We start from the raw sequence: 19,157 nt of genomic DNA, 5'->3' as shown, positions 1-19,157 counted from the left end.
CCTAGACCCGGTTCTGGCCGAGCCACGACAAGAGGTCTGCCCCCGCACACAGAGGAAGGCAGGGAGGATGGAAAAAAAAGAAAAGGGGGGTGGGAAGAGAAGGAAGGGGGAAGAGTATGAGGCAGGGAGTGAGAAGGATGGAACAAATCAAAAACAGATGCTTGTACACGTGTGATTCAGCATTTCAAAAAACGGAGCGGAGACGGAGCTAAGTGCCTGTGGAGCCGAACGATTTCTCCCCCTTTATCTCCTCCCTTCACACTTCGTATTTGCGTTTGGACGTACTGTCATTTCATATTCCCCGGGTGACGACAAACAGCCGCAGCTCCTATCAATAACTTTATCACATTTCCTGACCCATGTTGACACACCTGGAAACTACCCAGCTGCCCCCCTCCCCACAGAACCCTAACCCCCCCACACACACACACACACACACACACACACGAGACCAACGGCTTTCCAAGCAGCCCGGTCATAAGGGGGAGATGCTTCAGAGACGCTCAGTGATGTTAAACAGTGAAATCTGGTAGTCATAACTCTCTTTTTGGTCCATTCCAACACAGATTCAACTATGTGTACGGCTTATTTTATTTATCAAGAGTCTGGCGTGGTGCAATAACAACAGGTCATCGTCTGCTGATAAATGACGCACAGACACGACCGCTCACTGGAGGGCAAGCTTTTAAAAAAAACAACAACCCGGCAACGTCTAAAAAACACACAGCTGAGAGATGGGCCACGAGATAGGAGAGATGTGGCTGTTATGCACTGAGGAAATTGGATATTTTCCAATTAGTGCTGAATGTATAACTCAGTAGGTGAAATACCGAACACACTGCAACCCCTAATGAGAAAACCTGATACAGATTAATCAGATTTTTAAAAACCTAAAGCTTGAACCTTTGTGTAATCTTTCTAGGTCATGCACTCATGAGAGAGGAAGACTTTTTAAACAGTCAGGGCTCTTGTAGCCATTGACGTGATGTAAAAGCAACAACAACAACAAAAAGATTGATCAGAGTAGAAAGGAATAGAAGGACTGCCTCGGCCGATGTCCTGCAGCAGATCTGACAGCTCGACTTTACAGTATGGATAATCCAGCAGTATCATTAGTCAGACTATTTATATTAACTGAGAATTATAGTCCATTTCATAAAGAGTGGAGTCACGTTGCAGCTGAAGCTTAACTCCCCCTGTGCAGGGTCAAAAAAGGTCACACAGATGATACGTATCCCAAAAATAAAGAAGGATTAATTCCAGCAACCTGTTGTTATATGCTCTAGTACACACATTTTCATGTTTCTCAGTGTTTCTGTCTCTAACTGAACACATGATTGCGCCTTTCTCTCTGCAAATTGGAGCCCTTCTCTTTTATATCAAGGGAAGGGGGGGTGGTGGATTTTCTTCTCCGTAACAGTATGAGACATCAGATATCCGCAGCCATACAGAATTGAGATCAGATGTTTGGTCTCCATTACCATAATCCAATCTGCTAGGGAAAACAAATGCTGAGTTGTGAGCGATTTTGTTCACACACACACTGTGAAGTAAGACCAAAGGCTTGGATTATCAGCGCTAAAATCTGCTCAGTGTGTGTGTGTGTGTATATGTGTGTGTCCCTGTGTGTGTGTGTGTGTTGCATTCACTGGCCCAGCTCTTGTTTTCTGACTCCACCCGCCTCGCATTAGTCATTGCTGGTTTCATTCGCCGTGGGTTGTGATAGGAATACTAATGCCAATTTACTACAACACATCCATCATTTAGGGATCAGGATGTTGCCATAGTGCTGATTCAATGTCTGCGGCACAGCATGCGCAACCTGTGGCAATACCGGATGTCTGATTTGAAAGAGAGACAAGAGGAACTGAGCAGAGTCGAGTTGAAGCCATGTGCTTTTGGCTACAGGTCCTGTGCACGATTGTATTTCGCCAAAAAGGTGTCACATGCGCTGCCGATTCCAATCTGTTGCCAACCAAAACCTAACAAACAGCTACCTGAACAAAAATTAACACGAAGAGTACATATCATTTTTTAAAAAGTGTTTCCCAGATATCAGCCTGAAGGGGAAGTGGTTCACATGATTGTTGTTTTCCACTGTGCTCCAATTCACGTCGAAACAACTCGTATTGAGGTTGCAACGCTTTTCAAAAGTGTCTGATTTTAAGTGGTTAAAAATATAAAAGGAGGGAATGCATCACGGTAACAAGTCATGCAGCAGATATTTTAGCAGCAACAAAATTTGCATTTGCACATCACAAGGAAGAAAAGCATTGAAAGTCAGGACCATTCATTCCCTTTTTATTTCAATAGAACAACCACACAAAAGCAGAGTTCGCTGTAGACGTCCTACTGCACCTTTAAGGCATCACATGGTGCTCTAACATTTGTGTCAGCACTCTTTGAAGACTCAGTTAGTGACAAAGAGATCTTCAGGCGATCAGGCATCATATCTCTCCCATCCTCTAACATGTCTGTTACGGTTGATAAGGACTTCCTAGCAGATGACCTCGTGCCTGGCAAAGTTCACCATCCTGCCTCTCTGTCTGAATGAAACCAAATATCAACCACGTGATGATCCTGAGACCCAGTCCATTGCTAATTTGAGAGTCCATGTGGAGAGGTTAATTGGGAGGGTTAATGAAAACAAACTGTTACTGAAATTCCCCTCTCTGTCTTATTTACTGTGGCATGTCTCCTCTCCAATTACGAGAATGGACCTCCAGAAGTCTGAGGACATAACACACAGTACACTTGAGGACACACTGCGTTGAAACACATCATTTAGTTGATTAGTTTATGGATATGGCATTTACTGTAATCTAAATATCTTTGGTTTTAGGCTGTTGTAGACAAAACAAGACATTTAGAAGATATCCCTTTGGCATTTAGCAACTTTTGATGGACACTTTTCACTTGTCCTTTTTTTAAATGGGCCAAAAATAGTCAAATTCTTCTAATTTAAAAAAAATATAATCTGATAATTTAAACTGAAAATAATATATAATGATATTAATAAGTTTACATTCATCAAACTAAGCTATGGGCTAGGCTCCAGGCTTAATTACTCATCTTGGATGTAACTGTATATGTAAAACTTGAACCCTTCCTCCTGTTTGCTGCTGGGCTCAGGTGAAAGTGCGTTAGCATTTATCCGTGGTAAATCTTAAAGGCATCATGAATAATATGCCATTGTCGATATCATACATACCACACACTGGTACAGTTTGAAACGGAAGTCGGCGGACTACCGTTCTGCACAGAGGCGATTAGATTTCATCGTACTTAATAAACCGCTCACACTCTGGCCGGTTGTGGCAGGAGAACAGGTCCAGGTCTTTGTCACCTCTCAGGATGTCAGATTGAAGCAGATTAGCAGTGTTCACAATGCCTTTCAAGGCTCTTTGTGTGAGCAGTGTGTGAAACGTCTTGCTATTCATTAAATGAAATGAGAGGGACAGCGGGGGCTCATGTGGTGAGTTCCCTTGATTCGACACAAAAGGCTCAGGGATGACATCATCTCTGCATCCCAAAGCATCTCGCCGGGGATTAATCTCCATTTACACGAAATCGTTAATTATCTTCCTGGATATGAATCATGCTATTTGACACGGTTTAATATATATAAAAGAACCACAATAAGTCCATTTACATAAAATTAATTGTCAACTGTTTTGATAATCGAATAAATGTTAAAGTAGTTTCACTGGTTGCAGCTTCTCAAATGGGACAATTTTAAGGTTTCCTCTGCCATACATGCAATATACTGAATATCTTTGGATAAGCTAGACATTTAAAAGGTATCGCCATGAAATTATAAAATACATTTTTCACTATTTTTTCTAAACATTTTATAGACAAAATGATTAGAAAACAAAAATAATGTGCTGATTAATCGATAAAGAAAGTAATTATTAGATACAGACCTAGCTAAACTTAATGCAGGACTGTATAAAATAATTAAAACTGCTCTGTGTTCATCAACAGCTCCTGCCTAAGGTATGTAATTGATAAATAATAGCAAAGCTTTTCTTTTTAAAACAGTAGTATTGACCATTAGAAATCCCAATAATTGGGTTAATTGTTTCACTGTCCTTCATTAAGTTTAGGTTTTGTTGACACATTGTTGGTTATTGTCAATAATTAACATTTATCCAACATCTTGGCCCATGAAGATGACTAAAATGACTTGTTTAAAACCTGAATCATTTCAGTTGTACAGCAACAAAGCCTCAATGACTGAGTTACTGACAACACAGCAGGAAGCCTCCTGTACTCTGAGTCCTTTCAAAAACTGCTGAATACATTGAGCCAAGAATGTGGGAAGTTTGACGTCCTAACCACCGAAGTGCCAAAGTGTCCATTGACTTGATAAATACGAGGATTGATAACCATGACGGAACTTTGCAGGAAGCTTCTGAAAACAGCTTTCTTTACTATAAAAAAGGTGGAATCGTCTCTTTTAGACATCTCTGGAGAAGTTAAGGCAAGTGTTACGGTCTGGAGAGGATGCAGAGAAGAAATAATAATCTACGCCTATAAATATTTTTGATAAATTGATGAATCTATATAGCTATATCTGTCTATAAAATGTCTTCAAATGATTTGTTTTGTACGAGCAAAGACACCAGCAAAGTTTTGGCATTTTAGCTTAAAATATGATTCGATCCAAGACCAACCAAATGTATTACTCATCTGCTACAAAAACTGCTCGATTTGAATGAAATGCAAAGGAAAACCTAAAGCTAATGACCACATGAGCCACTTTCCTTTGTGATCAGGATTCACTTAAACCTGTTTCATTATCTTACTCTCCAACAAGCAGGAGAAACTGCCTCTGATGCATCAAGGCAAAGGGGTAGTGTCAATCCATCATGCTACAAATACAGATGCCATCTTTGTCTCCTGAGATCTAAAATGGTCAAAGCTCTTATTGTTAGACCAACGTGTTTCGGCGGACTATTCTTCTGTCTCTGTGCACCTTGGAAGTGGGTGAAGTTGTGCCAGAAACTCCTATTCTACTTCTCCTGAGATCTACCCTGAAGTCTTGTATATATCTGCTGTCTTTGACTTTGTGTTTGCTGAAGAAAATATTCCTTCAAACACTCCGATAATCATATGTGCAGCGACCTTCCAACAGCTGCCCTACATGCTTTGGCGCCTGGTGAGCCTCCGAGTCCCCGACTGGCAAAAGCCCTTCATCTGGTCTCATTCTGAAAAAAGATGAAAGCCTCTCCAGCTAATGGTGCTGTGCTTTCTCAGTAGGAGGGCACCGATGCTGATGATTAAGAAATCATACTGCACTGTGTATCATTGGACGTGTTTGCAGTGCTTCACAACAGGATGAAACCAACTGGACGTTAAGCTTCCAGGTGTGACACCTTTGCCGTCCAGGGAGGATTGAGCAGAGGAATGTGGGCCAATCCCTGATTAAGACACACCGCCATTAAACTGCACACTGCTGCTGAGTTTAATCCCTGTCGCTTTCATTACCTGGAGTCGTTAGCTCCCGCGCACAGGGCTCACTTAACAAGATGGTGCAAATGCCCTCGGGCCAGCGCCACTGAGCTTTCATCGTGTCATTAAATCAAGGACATGAATGAAAGTAACTTTACGGGGGGGCGTGAGAGATGGTAGTAGAGTGCAATTTGATGATTCTAGAGGGGAAATCACAAGCAGAGGTCATTAAATCGATATCAATCAGGACAATCAGGCTTTAGTGACATATTGAATTAATACATATTATAGTTTTTGCACATTGTGTAAAACGTCTACATCGTGAAAATTGATTTATTTCAACAAAACAAAATAGTTTAAGCCAAAAAGTAGCTCAATTAAAAGATGGCTACTGGGGCTGCTGTGCCAACCAAGGCTACCAATTTGACATAGTGGCCAAACTGTGTAATTACAACGTCCTGGTCCGTTACATGATGCACACTGGGTATAGCAGCATTTTTCATCATTGTAAAAGGAGCGACTGTAAAGTAGTGACAAACATTTTTTGAGGGTCACAAACACAGCGATATGACTCATTTTTCGGTATCCGATTGGTCCAAAAACATCTAGAAAGTTTAAAGAGACCCACGATTAAATTATTTCACCCCAATTCAAATGAACAAGGAGCAAACCGGATGTCTATCGGATCGGCCAGCAGAAGTCATGAATGAGCTTGAGACAGACTCGAATATTATGCCCAAAAACACAGAAGTTTGAAGAAGCCCTTAGATCAAATGTGGGCTGTATTTGGCTTCATGCACCACTGAGGAACATTAACACAAACTATTGGGCACCATCTTTGAACGCAGTATCCAGCTCCTTTTAAGACATCCATGGTCCCTACCAGCTAGCAAGGTTAGCAACCCAGCATCTGATATCAGGCTGGTGTTTCTCTCCAAACACAAACAGAAGGAGATTTGCTGACTTTTCTGCTCTAAGTATGATTAAGCTTTTCTTTTAAACTGGATGTCTTAGTTGCAGCATAACGATTTTCCATTATTCATGCTCTCAACTGTGAAATCTTACAAAATAAAGTTGGGTTTTAGCACTTTTGCATTTTGCAGGGGGAAAAAATTATTCAAACTGTGAAGTGTTTCCTAGCTTGAAAACCATTTTTGGATCCACCTCACACAGCACAACACTTTCCTAAAACTATCCAAATGATACAAGACAGACAGTAAGATTTGTAAGTTACTAAATATTTTGTGAGAGATATCAGAAGAAGTTGCTGCTGCTGCACGAGGAGACAGATGTGACAGAGACCAGCTTGATATCATTATCAGCAAAATGTCTTTTTTGCTGGCCAGAGTCACAGTCTTGGGAGGAGCAGCTCTTGGCAGAGCAGAAGGGCGACTGACACAGATTCAAGATGGAAGGAGGTCAGTCTGAAATAGAGCAGAAGCAACAAGACCACATAGAAGAAATCCCTTCCAGCTCCAAGCAGCTGGAGATGCAGATCTTCCAGAAACATGAGAAAAACATCCTCCATCCTCCCAAAACACAAAGACAATTTGTTGTGAACCAAGTCGAACCAGATGCTTGTTGAGCTTAGCTGAGCATTAAAGACTCATTTTCAATGTTGGTACCATGGTCAGCTGAGGGGGCCCACTTTGGCAACAAGTTTCTCTTAGTAAAACTGTTTTAAATATAAAGTCAGCTAATGTAATCCCATTATAAATTTCCCCCCTACAGAAAAAGGAAACAGATGGATCAGGTACATCTTGAAATATAAAATATCCAGAGGCGAAATGCATCAGGTACTTTCCAGTTTGCTAAACAATGCACAGAATTCAAAAAACAGATTGAATGTTTGGACAGAGTCGAATGTGGAAGTAATGAACACCAACATGTAGATTTGAGCTTACACAGCAGATGGATGGAGACAAACTGTAGAAGAATACGATCATCACCGAGGCGGCGTTACATTGTGGTACAAACCAAAACAACAGCAATGTGTGTGTTTCATATCATCTATTGACATTCCCTTAATCAATTAATTTTTACGGTTGCAATTAATGAATGTTTTCATAATTTTTCATTGTATTTATTATTAATCTCCAAGGGGACCTCAGAGTAGAGCCGTTGTTCCTTCACAATCGATAGGAGCCAGCTGAGGAGGTTCAGATGGGCCCCTGGTTAGGTGTGCAAACCAAAATGGATGGATGGATTAATTATTAATCTGCTGATCATTTCAGTCAGTGAATAGTAAAAAATGTCCATCTTAGTTCCTTAAAGTCTCAAAGTCCTTGGAAAAGGTATTCAGGAGGATTCCCATATCCCAACATTTTCAGTTTACAATGATAGATGATGGACTTATTGTTTCAGTTCTAATAATGTTCATTAAAAACTTGCTTAATTTTCATTTTATACTGATTTCTGATCAATTGCAAAGCATTTTTAGCTCCGTGCGTTGTACATCAATTTGCTTGTATGTGATTTTACCACACTGTGAGATCAATATCAGAAGAATATTCATATTAATATCATCATTGTTCTCCTCAGCTTTCTTCCTGCACATCCACTAGGTTGCCTCTCTATTAGATAACCTTCACAATCTGATGAAATCTAATGCAACGGCTCTTTCTTCTACTGCATCCACCATGTTTACACACATAAAGTAGATTTCATGGCAGAGCTGTTGGTATTCGACTGGATTAATTGTAAAAGTGTATCTAATAAAGTGACCAGCGTGTGTATTTATTGACTGAACAGCTTGTACATGTATTTAACTTCTGATTATGTATTTAATTTTACGCTAAACAGCCGTAGCGTTTCACCCCCTTCAACGCGAGACATCACACCAGATTCTCTGCATTCCTCCATAACGGGAATCTCCGGGAATCTGACATACATCACCCCCTTCCTCACGCTGTCATCTGACTTTGTGTCACAAATCCATCCATCCACTCATTCTCTCTCACAGACGCTGCAGACACACAAGCAGCGAGCGCCACAGGTCATTGGCCTCAGATTCCCCGCCTGTCAGTGGGGGCTCTCCGCTGTGCTCAGTGAGTCAATGACAAGCCCGTCATCATGAAGGCGGCTTCGGCTCTCCGCCCCCAGCTGTTCACATGGGAGGGGAGGAAGGATCATCTGGGCTCTGTGCCCCGGGGGCCATTCAGACTCAGAGAAAGGAGTCTGTCTCTCAGCGGAAGCAAGAAGAAGCTCTCTGGACAATAGTCATATTCTGCTGGAGGAGAGCGAAAAGAGCGGGAACACTGGGCTCACATTCACCAGGTGGACAGAAACACGACTCCAAATGAATAACAATGTTGGAAATAAGCAACTGTTTGCTGCAACTAACGATTGTTTTCATTATGGATTCATCTGTAGATTATTTTCTTGATTAATCTTCAGTTGTTTAGCTAAGAAAATGGTGAAACAATGTTGATCACTGTGGTTCAGGGGCAATTTTTTTAACAAATTGCTGAGAAAAGAAGCTTTTTGGACACACTAAACACAACTGAACCACACATGCTTAGTGAAGAACTGAGTTAGAAGAATTTATGTTGGTTTTTAGACTTTGTTAACTGTAAATTTAGTTTCCTGTGATGGGTAATATGGCCGACCCTTTTGAAGGACTGCCATCAAAGTATTGGTTTATCCATCATTATCAACCAATGAGAGTCAGTTATATGTATAGAGGAGGTTATTTAACTTTTCCAGTCTATGCCATTACGATTTGACTCTAATAAATATGCAGTGAGCATTGAATCATTAGTCGTTTGGACCTTTATAAACTACTAAAGTAATTCATGTGCCCCATTATCTACTTTGGGTGAATCTTTGAGAAGCTGCCCATTAAACTGTTTTTATTCAGTTTATTGTCATCAAATACTAATGAAACCAGAAAATATTCACATTTGAGAAGCTTATCAAAATAGTTGGCAATTGATTGAGTAATTGAGTTTAATACTGTTTGTTATTGATTGAAAAACAAAAAAAGACAAGCAGCTTTACGATGTGATAATATGGCGACGATGATGACGGTAAACAGAAAATATCGGAGCCCTATTGACCCCCTGTGTCCAAAACTCCTGCCGCCACCCAAGTGAACGGTTAAAATAAACCACACCCACGTGTCAACCAACGCACATGACGGATCTAGTGTAGCATAAACAAACGCAGGTAAACATACATTTTGGCGCCTACAGGTGATGATAACTCAGTTTGGTGTTCACTTCTTGTTTCTTCTTCTCCCTAAGTGGCCAAAAACACTCAGATATCGCTGTTTATAGAGTTATAACCACGAATTTGTCTCTACTTTGTTTGTGGATTCTGTGTCCAAACATCTTTGGTACTTCTCTACTTCAGTTTCTTGTTTATTGGCAGACATACGCCAGCAGTGATATATCTACAATGAGCTAACACTTGGCCGATATATCAACCCCGGGTTCTATTTTTGACCATATTATAGTGTAATAAAGTGCAAAACAAAGCTTAGAAAAAGACCTTCGCTTTACAAATACAGTGTCGAGAAGTTATCTTATACATGAAGTTAAGTTATACTTGAATAAACGCGACTGGTTTGCTGTGCTGGTGAGGTTCCTCAGGATCGTCTTCCGACAGTGTGACCTCAAATTGACATGTCGGTGGGGAGAAAACAGCTCAAACGTTGCGTGTTGCCAATGTTGTGCCGGAGCAAACACAAACACACGAGTTCCTGCGGCCGTGTAATCATTACAGACCACTCTCTCAAAACAGATGTGCAGGGGGAGAGAGAAAGAATCGGTGGCTGCGATCTCACATCTGTCCGAGTCGGAGTATCCATAGAGACTAAACACAGAAAACACACACACACACACACACAACCACGGGGTTTGTTTGAGAGATCTGCTGGGGCCGCTCAAGTGGGACGGTTCATCCATCACATCATGTCGGAGGGCAGAGAAGAAGCACCTTAATTGTCAAATATTTTGCTCTCTGTCTGCGTGCCAGGTCGTGATCGAAGGGAAAGCAAAGACGATGGCGCAGAGCGTGTTTTTTTGCACGTGTGGGAAGCGATCTCTCATGCAAATGCTAATCTTGTAAAAAAAACAAAAAACCTTTGATTTTCCTGTATTCTGCGCCCGCTTCCTTCCAGTCATCCTCCTCCAGGGTTTTGTTACATAACACTTGCTGCATGCTGCTTTTAGCTCCACAAAGGAGCCATTTGAACGCTCTGTGAAAACACTGTTACAGGCTTCAGTGGCTACAAGAACACGTGTTTTCCTTTTATCTCTTTTATCGGTGTCACTTTTTTAGTCATTTAAAAAGACTCTTAACGTAAACTTAAGCATATAGGAACATCTCTCTCTCTCTGTGCTCTGCTGTGCTGGTGGTTGTTTGATCCTCTTCAGCTATTGAGAAAGAGGAGGAGGAGGAGGGAATATTTTCATTCCACATTCACAGCTCCAGCCAGATAAGAAATAACCTCATCCACTCGAGTTTATGAGGGAAAAAGGAAAGAAGACACACAGTGAGGCGTCTTTTAGAGCTCTAAATAATGAGGTGGGTGACTCTTTAGCATGCAGCTCTGTCTCGCTGTGGCCTCCCTGCTGCTGCTGCTGCTTAGCATATGAAACAAGGAAGGAGAAGGTTAGTGCAAATACCCTTCACTCAGCGCTTCCTGAGATGGGCCTTTCTCCGGCCCAGATGGCAGTCATTAAGGTGCTGCTGCCAAGTCTGGAAGTCTTTGATTTGGAGCAGAGATCCCATCTCCAGGAACACACACACATACACACACACACATGTGCGTATATCAGATCATGGTCACTTTTGGGGACATCACATAGACTTACACTCATTTCCTGGAGACTTACCAGAGCACAAAATTAGCACCGGCCACCAGCTAAAATCATGGTGAAATATGCAAGTGGTTGATTTTCTTCAATCACCAGCCAAAAAAACCAATGTTAATCTCTCTGAGTGGCTGGTACATTCATAAGCCATTTGGCTGGTGGACAAACACCTAACCATAAGCACTACTTGCCTAACCTTAACTTTAACCACTGACCCCAAAAATCAGCTTTTCCCCCCAATGGAAGGCATGGGTTTTTTGTCTCCAATTGGACGAGCAGTCCCCAATTAACTAAGTCCTAAGTCTGAAATTTGTCCCCAAAAGTAGCCAATGACAGACCACACGCACACATACATCCAGTGGTGGGAAGTAAATCAGTATATTTGCTCAAATGCTGCACTTAAGTACACGTTTAAAGGGTACTTGCTCTTAATTTTGAGTGTTTCAACTTTCTACTTGTACTCCACCACATTTCAAAGGCAAATGTTGCATGTTTTACTGCACATTTATCTGACAGCTATAGCTATTAGCACAGCTGCAACCACTAGTCAATTAACTGATTAGCCTAGTAACTAATAGTAAACTATTTAGATTATCAATCAATCGCTTTCCAGTTTCTCAGATGTGAAGATTTGCTTCTTCTTTTTTTTGTGTATGAAAGCATGACTTTTTACAAAAACTGTTCTACTTTGGTCTGTTGCCACGTTTCAGACGTCTCAGAGCTGTTAGCAGCTCCACCAAAGAGAAATTCCCCTTTCTTCTCATATGGTTTCATTTACTAATTGTTCAAGGCCCCAAACATGTGAAAGTGTCCAATATTTTACAAAAACAGCAAATATTGCAAAAGCATCCAGCAGCTACAACAGTAACATGCTGCTCTGACACTGATGCTTCACTATTAATAATCTAATGATGTCATATATAATAATACTGTTGACTGCAGGACTTGTACATCTAATTCTAGTCTATACATTGTTATATTGGTACTTTGAGTTAAATAAAGGATCTGAGTGCTTCTCCCACTGCTGCAGGAGCATTAAAGGTCCACAGACTGAGGCTCTTGACTTTTGCTCAGGTTTTGATGTGGGTGTAGAAAAATTCCTGCGTTATTTATGTAACCTTTGGTGCACAGGCTGTCAGGGGGCTTTGGCACAGTCTGTGTGGAAACCTCCAGTTTCCTCTGATCCAATGATTAGTGTCACTGTTTGAACTGCACTCTGCAGACAGGAGCTCATTTATGAAGGAAGTTAATACAGAGGTGATGTTACAGTTAAGCATTACCACCAATTACCTTCACTTTTTGGATTAGAGCTTTGATATATTATCACAGACAACAGCTACAGATATCCTAAACCAGTGATGGAAAGTGACAAAGTACATTTATGCAAGCACTGTACAATTTTGAAGTATGTGTAGGCTACTTTACTTGAGTATTTCCATGTGATGCTTCCTACTCCACTACCATTTATTTGACAGCTTTAGTTCCTTTTCAGATACAAGTGGACACAATGGATAATATAACAAGCTTTTAAAATACAACACATTTAAACACAGTTAAAGATGAAACCAGTGGTTTCCAACCTTTTGTCTTACAAAAAGCAGTGTGTAGTCAGGCTCACATTTCAGATGTCTATGAGTTGTTAACAGCTCCACCAATAGATTTTTCCCTCTGAACTTCTCAAATGGTTTCATTTCAATAAATGTTCAAATGATCCAATATTTCACCAAAAATCAAAGATGAGAGAAAAAGTATCAGAACTTTGTTTTTTTCTTCTTTCCTCTCCCATTAATCATCTCACCACCCCTCACATTTATCTGCTGACCCTTTGGAGGGGCCCTGACCCCTAGGTTGGGAACCACTGGACTAAACTAGCTAACTGTATATAAAGTAGTGTAAACTAGCTCCACCTCCAGCAGCTACAACAGTAACATGCTGCTCTAACACTGATGCTTCACTATTAATAATCTAATGATGTCATATATAATAATATATCAGTCAGAGGGACCAAACCTAAACTTTTACTGTAATACTACATACTACATCACTCATAATACTAATGTACTTTTCATGCAGTAATGCAGTATTTTTTTTACATTGCTGTAGCTATTAGTACTTTTATATAAGTATATAATCTGAATACTACTAACACCACTCTCCTAAAGACCATTTTTATCATCAATGTAAAAATCATACAACACGAGGACCAACAGACATGACTTTGATCTCAGTCAGTCCATGTGACATCTCATGTGGCTGCATTGCTCATCCCCATCCTCCTCCTCATCATCATCACCACCATCATCACCATCATCACCACCACCATCTTCATCTTCATCTTCTCAGTGAAATGACTCAAATCTGATTTATATTCCTCCTAACTATAATTGTAATCCAGACACCATTTATCAGATCGTGATTATTAATCCCACTGAGCTTCACTCACAGTGTCGCAGTTTAATTAATCCAACACACTGAACACACTTACAACTCAGGCTTATTATGTGCATTACAACCAACATCTTCAATCAATCGTACAAGTCTTTGTGTGCATTTTCTGAGACGTTCAACAGTTCAGCAGATCAGGAGTTTTCATGCTCTTACCTAAACCGGGGTGAATCTTTAATACATTCTTCAAAATCCACCGTCATCTTGGGTTGGAGTGAAGTAATCTTGCGGGTTTTTAAAATGCGGGTTTCATCTCCCGGGTTAGAGTAAAGCAGAGATGTTAAGTATCCGATACAGTGATCCTCTCCCTCCGTGTGTCTCCTTCTCCTGCAGCGCTGCAACTCAGTCTGAAGGTCTGCAGCTGATCCACTCACTACTGGACCCTGCGCTGCCTTCAGGGACTCCCGCTAAACTCGTACTTTTAAGCTTCCACGTCCAATGCATGATTTACATTCAGCTGAGTTTTGGTGGGAAACGAGGAGGGGTGTTCACAGTTTTTCCCAAGTCTATCTTAAAACAATAATCAAGTGTCCAAATGAACATTGCAATAGTTTTTTTTTCCATGGCCTATAATAATAAGCATTCTTCCTGTTCATACTGATCATTAGAAGATCCCTTAATAATATGCTTATAGTATAAATGATGGTGGACACAGTCCTCATTATGTGCAAAAATGTATTTAAAAGTTTATCTGAAGCTAATATAAAGCTTCAGCCGTCCAAATGAGTCAAATCAAGTAGATATATTTCAACATTACAGTATTTTTTGTGCCAAAGTCCCTCTTTTTGTTACTATTCTTCCCTAATACCCTATTTAAATACTCCTTGTAATGTGTTTTATGATGAAACACTGTACGAGGAAACACAAAGAGGGAATTTGATGCAAAAAATGTCTGTAAACGTGGCAGATATCCACTTGATATGACTAACTCAGACTGCTGAAGACTCACGTAAGCTTCAAAATGACTGTGTGGATTTTGTCCCTTATTAATCACACTGAAGGCACATTTGAAGGGGATCTTTTAATAAACAGTATGAACAGGAGGAATGATGACTGTAAGGAAAACCTCTTTTGCTCTTATGGGAACCTGATTGAAGACAGACATGACAAAATGTGAACATGTCATTTAAATACATTTACTCAGTTTTTAGTTGCTTTAGTTGTTCTGTTTTATGCCACTTCATACACTGACTCCACTACTTTCAGAGGAAACTGTTGTACTTTTTGCTCAACTACATTTGTTTGGCAGCTACTATTATGCAAATGAAGGTTTAAACAACTATAATGAACCTTTTTCAAACTGTCAAATGCCATGACTGTATTCTTCTTAAAACTTTGCTGTAAGTCCTAAAGGATGGATGTAAAGTTGACAATTCAATTCACTGTTGATACAACATACAAAAAATATCACATTTACACAAGTAGTAGACCTTTAATAGGATTACTCTGAACATCACATCTTCACAACTTCATGGTAACCGGTGCTGGCAGAAGTATTTAAATCCTTTACGTTAAGTGAAAGAAGCAACACCACAATGAAACACTAAAGTTACAAGTAAAAGTCAATATTTTATCAACAGCAGATTGTATGTAAAGTATCAAAGGTAAAAGTAGGCCTACTCATTAGGCAGAAGAGTTGTATAGTATGTTATTATTATTGATGTGTAAGCAGCATTGTAATGTTGCACCTGGTTGAGGTTGAGCTCATTTTAACCAGGTCAACTTTATATATTATTGGGCAAATTAATTTACAAAACTGCACCACAATTTATGTATCTAACATATAGACTGTGTTTGTATGTAAAATCTAGTACTCACATAATGTTAAGTACAGTAGTGGAGTAAGAAGCAGCCTAGAATCGGCCTATTTCGCTTTGAAATGCTGTGAAACTTCAAAATTGTTCTTAAATATAGTTAAGTGAATATATTTTGTTAAGCAATTCAGACTGTTGCATAATGTAATTTTTGCACAAAACTCGTAATGACGTTAATATTTCCGACAGCACTTGAAAGCAACACATGCTCAGCCCTCTGCACGTGAGCGAGTGGAGCCCTGACGTCACATTTCGACTCATTTGAATGAATACAACGTGATTTTTTCCCCCTCTATAATAATCTCATGCTAAGTACATTTGAAAGATACAACTGCATTTCCACCAAAGACTAAAGTCATACTGACATTGTTCATTGATTTTCAAATAAAAAAAAATAGCAAAAACAAAACATTTATTTTTTAGTCACTACAGGTTGAAATATAAAATAACTAGAGGGTGTAGTTCACTCTGTCTTAATCTGTTATTATTTGCATTTTTTATAAATAAAGACAGAAAAATAATTAAAATGTGTACAGCTGACACTGATTATCTGTCAAATCTTCATCTCTTCACTATGTCTGAGATGTTTCAGCTCCATATTCTTCATAAACGTGTAATGAAGTCATTTTTATACTCTCCAGAGTGTGAATAACACTCATGATAGCTTCAGTCCCTGCTCTTGAATCCTAACAGACAAATTCATCCCAGTCATCTTTTTTCACACCTTTTGATAGCCTATGATATGTTTTTGCATGTCATGTTTTACTGCTATAAGCTGTGAAATGTATTTACTGGGAAAAACGCCTGACTAACTGAATGTAATAGCTTTTTAACACATCCTATACAGTTATTCTACCACTTTCCAATACAGCTGTTAAATGAGGGCCTCTTAAATGCATCCATTTCCTCAGCAGGGCTATTATTAATTCATAGGAAAGGGAAAGCTTGAAGAATGAGCGCCTGCTTGGGATTTCACTGCAGGTTTTAATAGAGCGCCATTGTCCTTTCGTATCCTCAACTTAAAAAAAAAAAGGGCTGTAGCTCAGGCCATGAATGGATATGATCTCATTCACTCTCAGTGGAGGTGTCTTGACAATACCGCCATCATTCACTGACATGACCAAATTCCAACGATGTAGATATGATCAATTGTGCAGTAGCTTGTGGTGTTAAAGGACCTGTGTGTAAAATTTAGTGGCATGTAGTGGTGAGGCTGCAGATTGCAACCAAATTAATTCATTTTAAAGTAACAAAAACACAATTATTCTTATTTTGAGGTGATTATACACTAATGAAAACATACTTATGAAGATTATATTCCATTTCTGCTCAGTCTGCTCCACTATATGCCATTAAATTCACTAAATTCTACATACTGCACCTTTGATATGTTCTGCTTTTTAGCCACATCATCTTTGGTCCAGACTGAAATATCTCATCATCTATCGGATGAATTGCTGATCCTCAGAGAATGAATCCTACTGAAAGGTCATGGCAGTTCATGGATGGATTACCATAGCATTTGGTACAGACATAAATGTCCCCTTTAGGATGAATTATAATAACTGTGGTAATCTCTTTACTTTTTATCTAGCACAATCAGATATGTCAGTAGTTTAGTTTATCTCAAATAGCTGCAAAGCGTATGACATTCCCATCAGGCTCAGCTTTGCAGTGCCTTGTGTTAAGTGTTCATCAGCAAGTACATGGCATGGTAAGTGGGATAAACATTATACCTGGTAAACATGAGAAATGGAGAAAGAGAATCAAAGAAGCGTGTGATATAGCATCTAAACTTTCATGCAAGTCTGCTGACGGAGGAAAAAACACAATATGACTAAAGGATCTATGGTCCAGAGTTACAGGTGGGCTTAGTGAGGAATAAGATGGAGAGAGGAGGGCCAGGCAACCTCTGGTCATACTGGGAAAAGGAAGTCTACATCATCACATAAAGGGGATGGTAGCCTACTGTCTGAAGTCTAACCGCAGAGTGGAGAAGATAAGACAAAAGTCCTCCATAGAAATCTGTTCCTGCCTGTAGCTGCAAACACAAAACCTCTCCAGAGCAAAGAGCAAGTAAGGACAAGACACAGTAACAGAATCATACAGGGACTCGTAACTTAACACATCCAGCAAACACAGACACTGATGGAGGAGGTTCGGATGAAGAGTTTCCCAAAGGACGACTCTCTTGGTCATCCAAAGCACACCAAGGTCCACCAGCAACAAATCCCACAGTAGAGGAATGCACATCTGATGTGTCAGACAGACACTTGCTCTGCGGAGCTGATGAGAAACAGGATAGAAGCCCAGCTGCTGACATGAGATAATTGGATGATACACACCACAAGGATGACATGTGGGAATCCAGCAGAATGTGTGGACTCACAGAGAAGTTACACAGAGGACAATGTCCACCAGAGAAATAGCTGTGAACGACTACTGCGGCCTCAGTGATGGAAATGAACTCATGGACCTCTGAAATAAACCCACCTGGGTACAAGGCTGAATAATTTGGTAGTGATATGAACGGCTGTGGTTGTGGCTCAAGAGGTAGAGTGGTGGTCCACCAATCGGAAGATCGGCAGTGCATTCCCCGACTCCTCCAGTCCACATGTCGATTTGTTCTTGGGCAAGATACTTAACCCTGAAGACTAGAAAAGCGCTGCATAAGTACAGTCCAGTTAAAAGGTATATGGAGTAACAAAATCAGAGGCAATCAGATCACAATGCACTGTTGTTATGGTGCTCAAGAAAAAAAGAAAAAAAGTCATACCCTTTATGTTGCCCATTCATTTAAATTAGGCCTATTGACCATAATTTCCAAACATATGTGTAAAACGTGGTAATAGGTTGGAATGAAGGTGGCTAAAAAGGCCTAACACAGAATTGGGTGATAATTTATGCTTTAAGCTAACGGTTGACGGGAACACAACAGGAGGGATATAAAGCGTGTGTGAGATTATTAACAATCAACCTAGCAGAGGTGGGAAGTAAAGTATTTGTAGTTTGTTACTGTACTTAAGTAGATTTTCAGGTATCTATACTTTACTTGAGTATCTATTTTTCTGATGACTTTTTACTTTTACTCCCTACATTTGAACACAAATATAAGTGTACTTTCTACTCCTTACATTGACAAAATGGGCGTGTTACTTTTTTCAATCCCGGTGACTTTATAAAAAGAAGACTTGACATTCAAATAAGTATGATGGCGTATTAGGGATATAATTATGTCAGTAGACTACTTCTACTTAAGTACAGAATGTGAGTACCTTTGCCACCTCTGCAACCTTGCAAACTAACCTATTAGTTACTGTGATGTGTACAAGCATGTTTATTATTATTAGTATTATTTAGTCTGGAATATGTGACGTTTTTCTCAGAAAAGAAGAGCAAGAGAAAAACACCTAATTTACCTATTTTCAAGCTGTCTTTTGCCCTTTTTAATGCATCTCGTCATCACACACTGAGAAGAAGGCAACACATGCAACTGTTACATAAGTCAGTGTTACTTAAATTTAAACATAAGCAGTTTTGGGCATTTGCTGAAGTGACTTACACAGATTTTTCTTTTAGGATGACGTCTCTTTGTTCACTGTTGCTTACATATGAATCACAA

The 19,157-nt window shown here is 39.9% G+C and overlaps 1 protein-coding gene across 1 annotated transcript in view; it reads right to left on the bottom strand.

Annotated features, from left to right (window-relative positions):
• The window catches only part of acap3a (ArfGAP with coiled-coil, ankyrin repeat and PH domains 3a), a 79,927-nt gene extending 65,921 nt beyond the window's left edge, over positions 1-14,006 (bottom strand). The window contains exon 1 of the mRNA XM_062427985.1: positions 13,878-14,006. Within this exon, the coding sequence (XP_062283969.1) occupies positions 13,878-13,924 (47 nt within the window). The 5' untranslated portion in view covers positions 13,925-14,006. The remainder of the gene's footprint in view (positions 1-13,877) is intronic.
• Positions 14,007-19,157: the final 5,151 nt, after the last annotated feature.

The sequence above is a fragment of the Scomber scombrus genome, chromosome 10, assembly GCF_963691925.1.
Source record: "Scomber scombrus chromosome 10, fScoSco1.1, whole genome shotgun sequence".
NCBI lineage: Eukaryota > Metazoa > Chordata > Actinopteri > Scombriformes > Scombridae > Scomber > Scomber scombrus.
The sequence above is the reverse complement of the archived record's forward strand: the minus strand, read 5'-3'. Positions and strand labels throughout refer to the sequence as shown.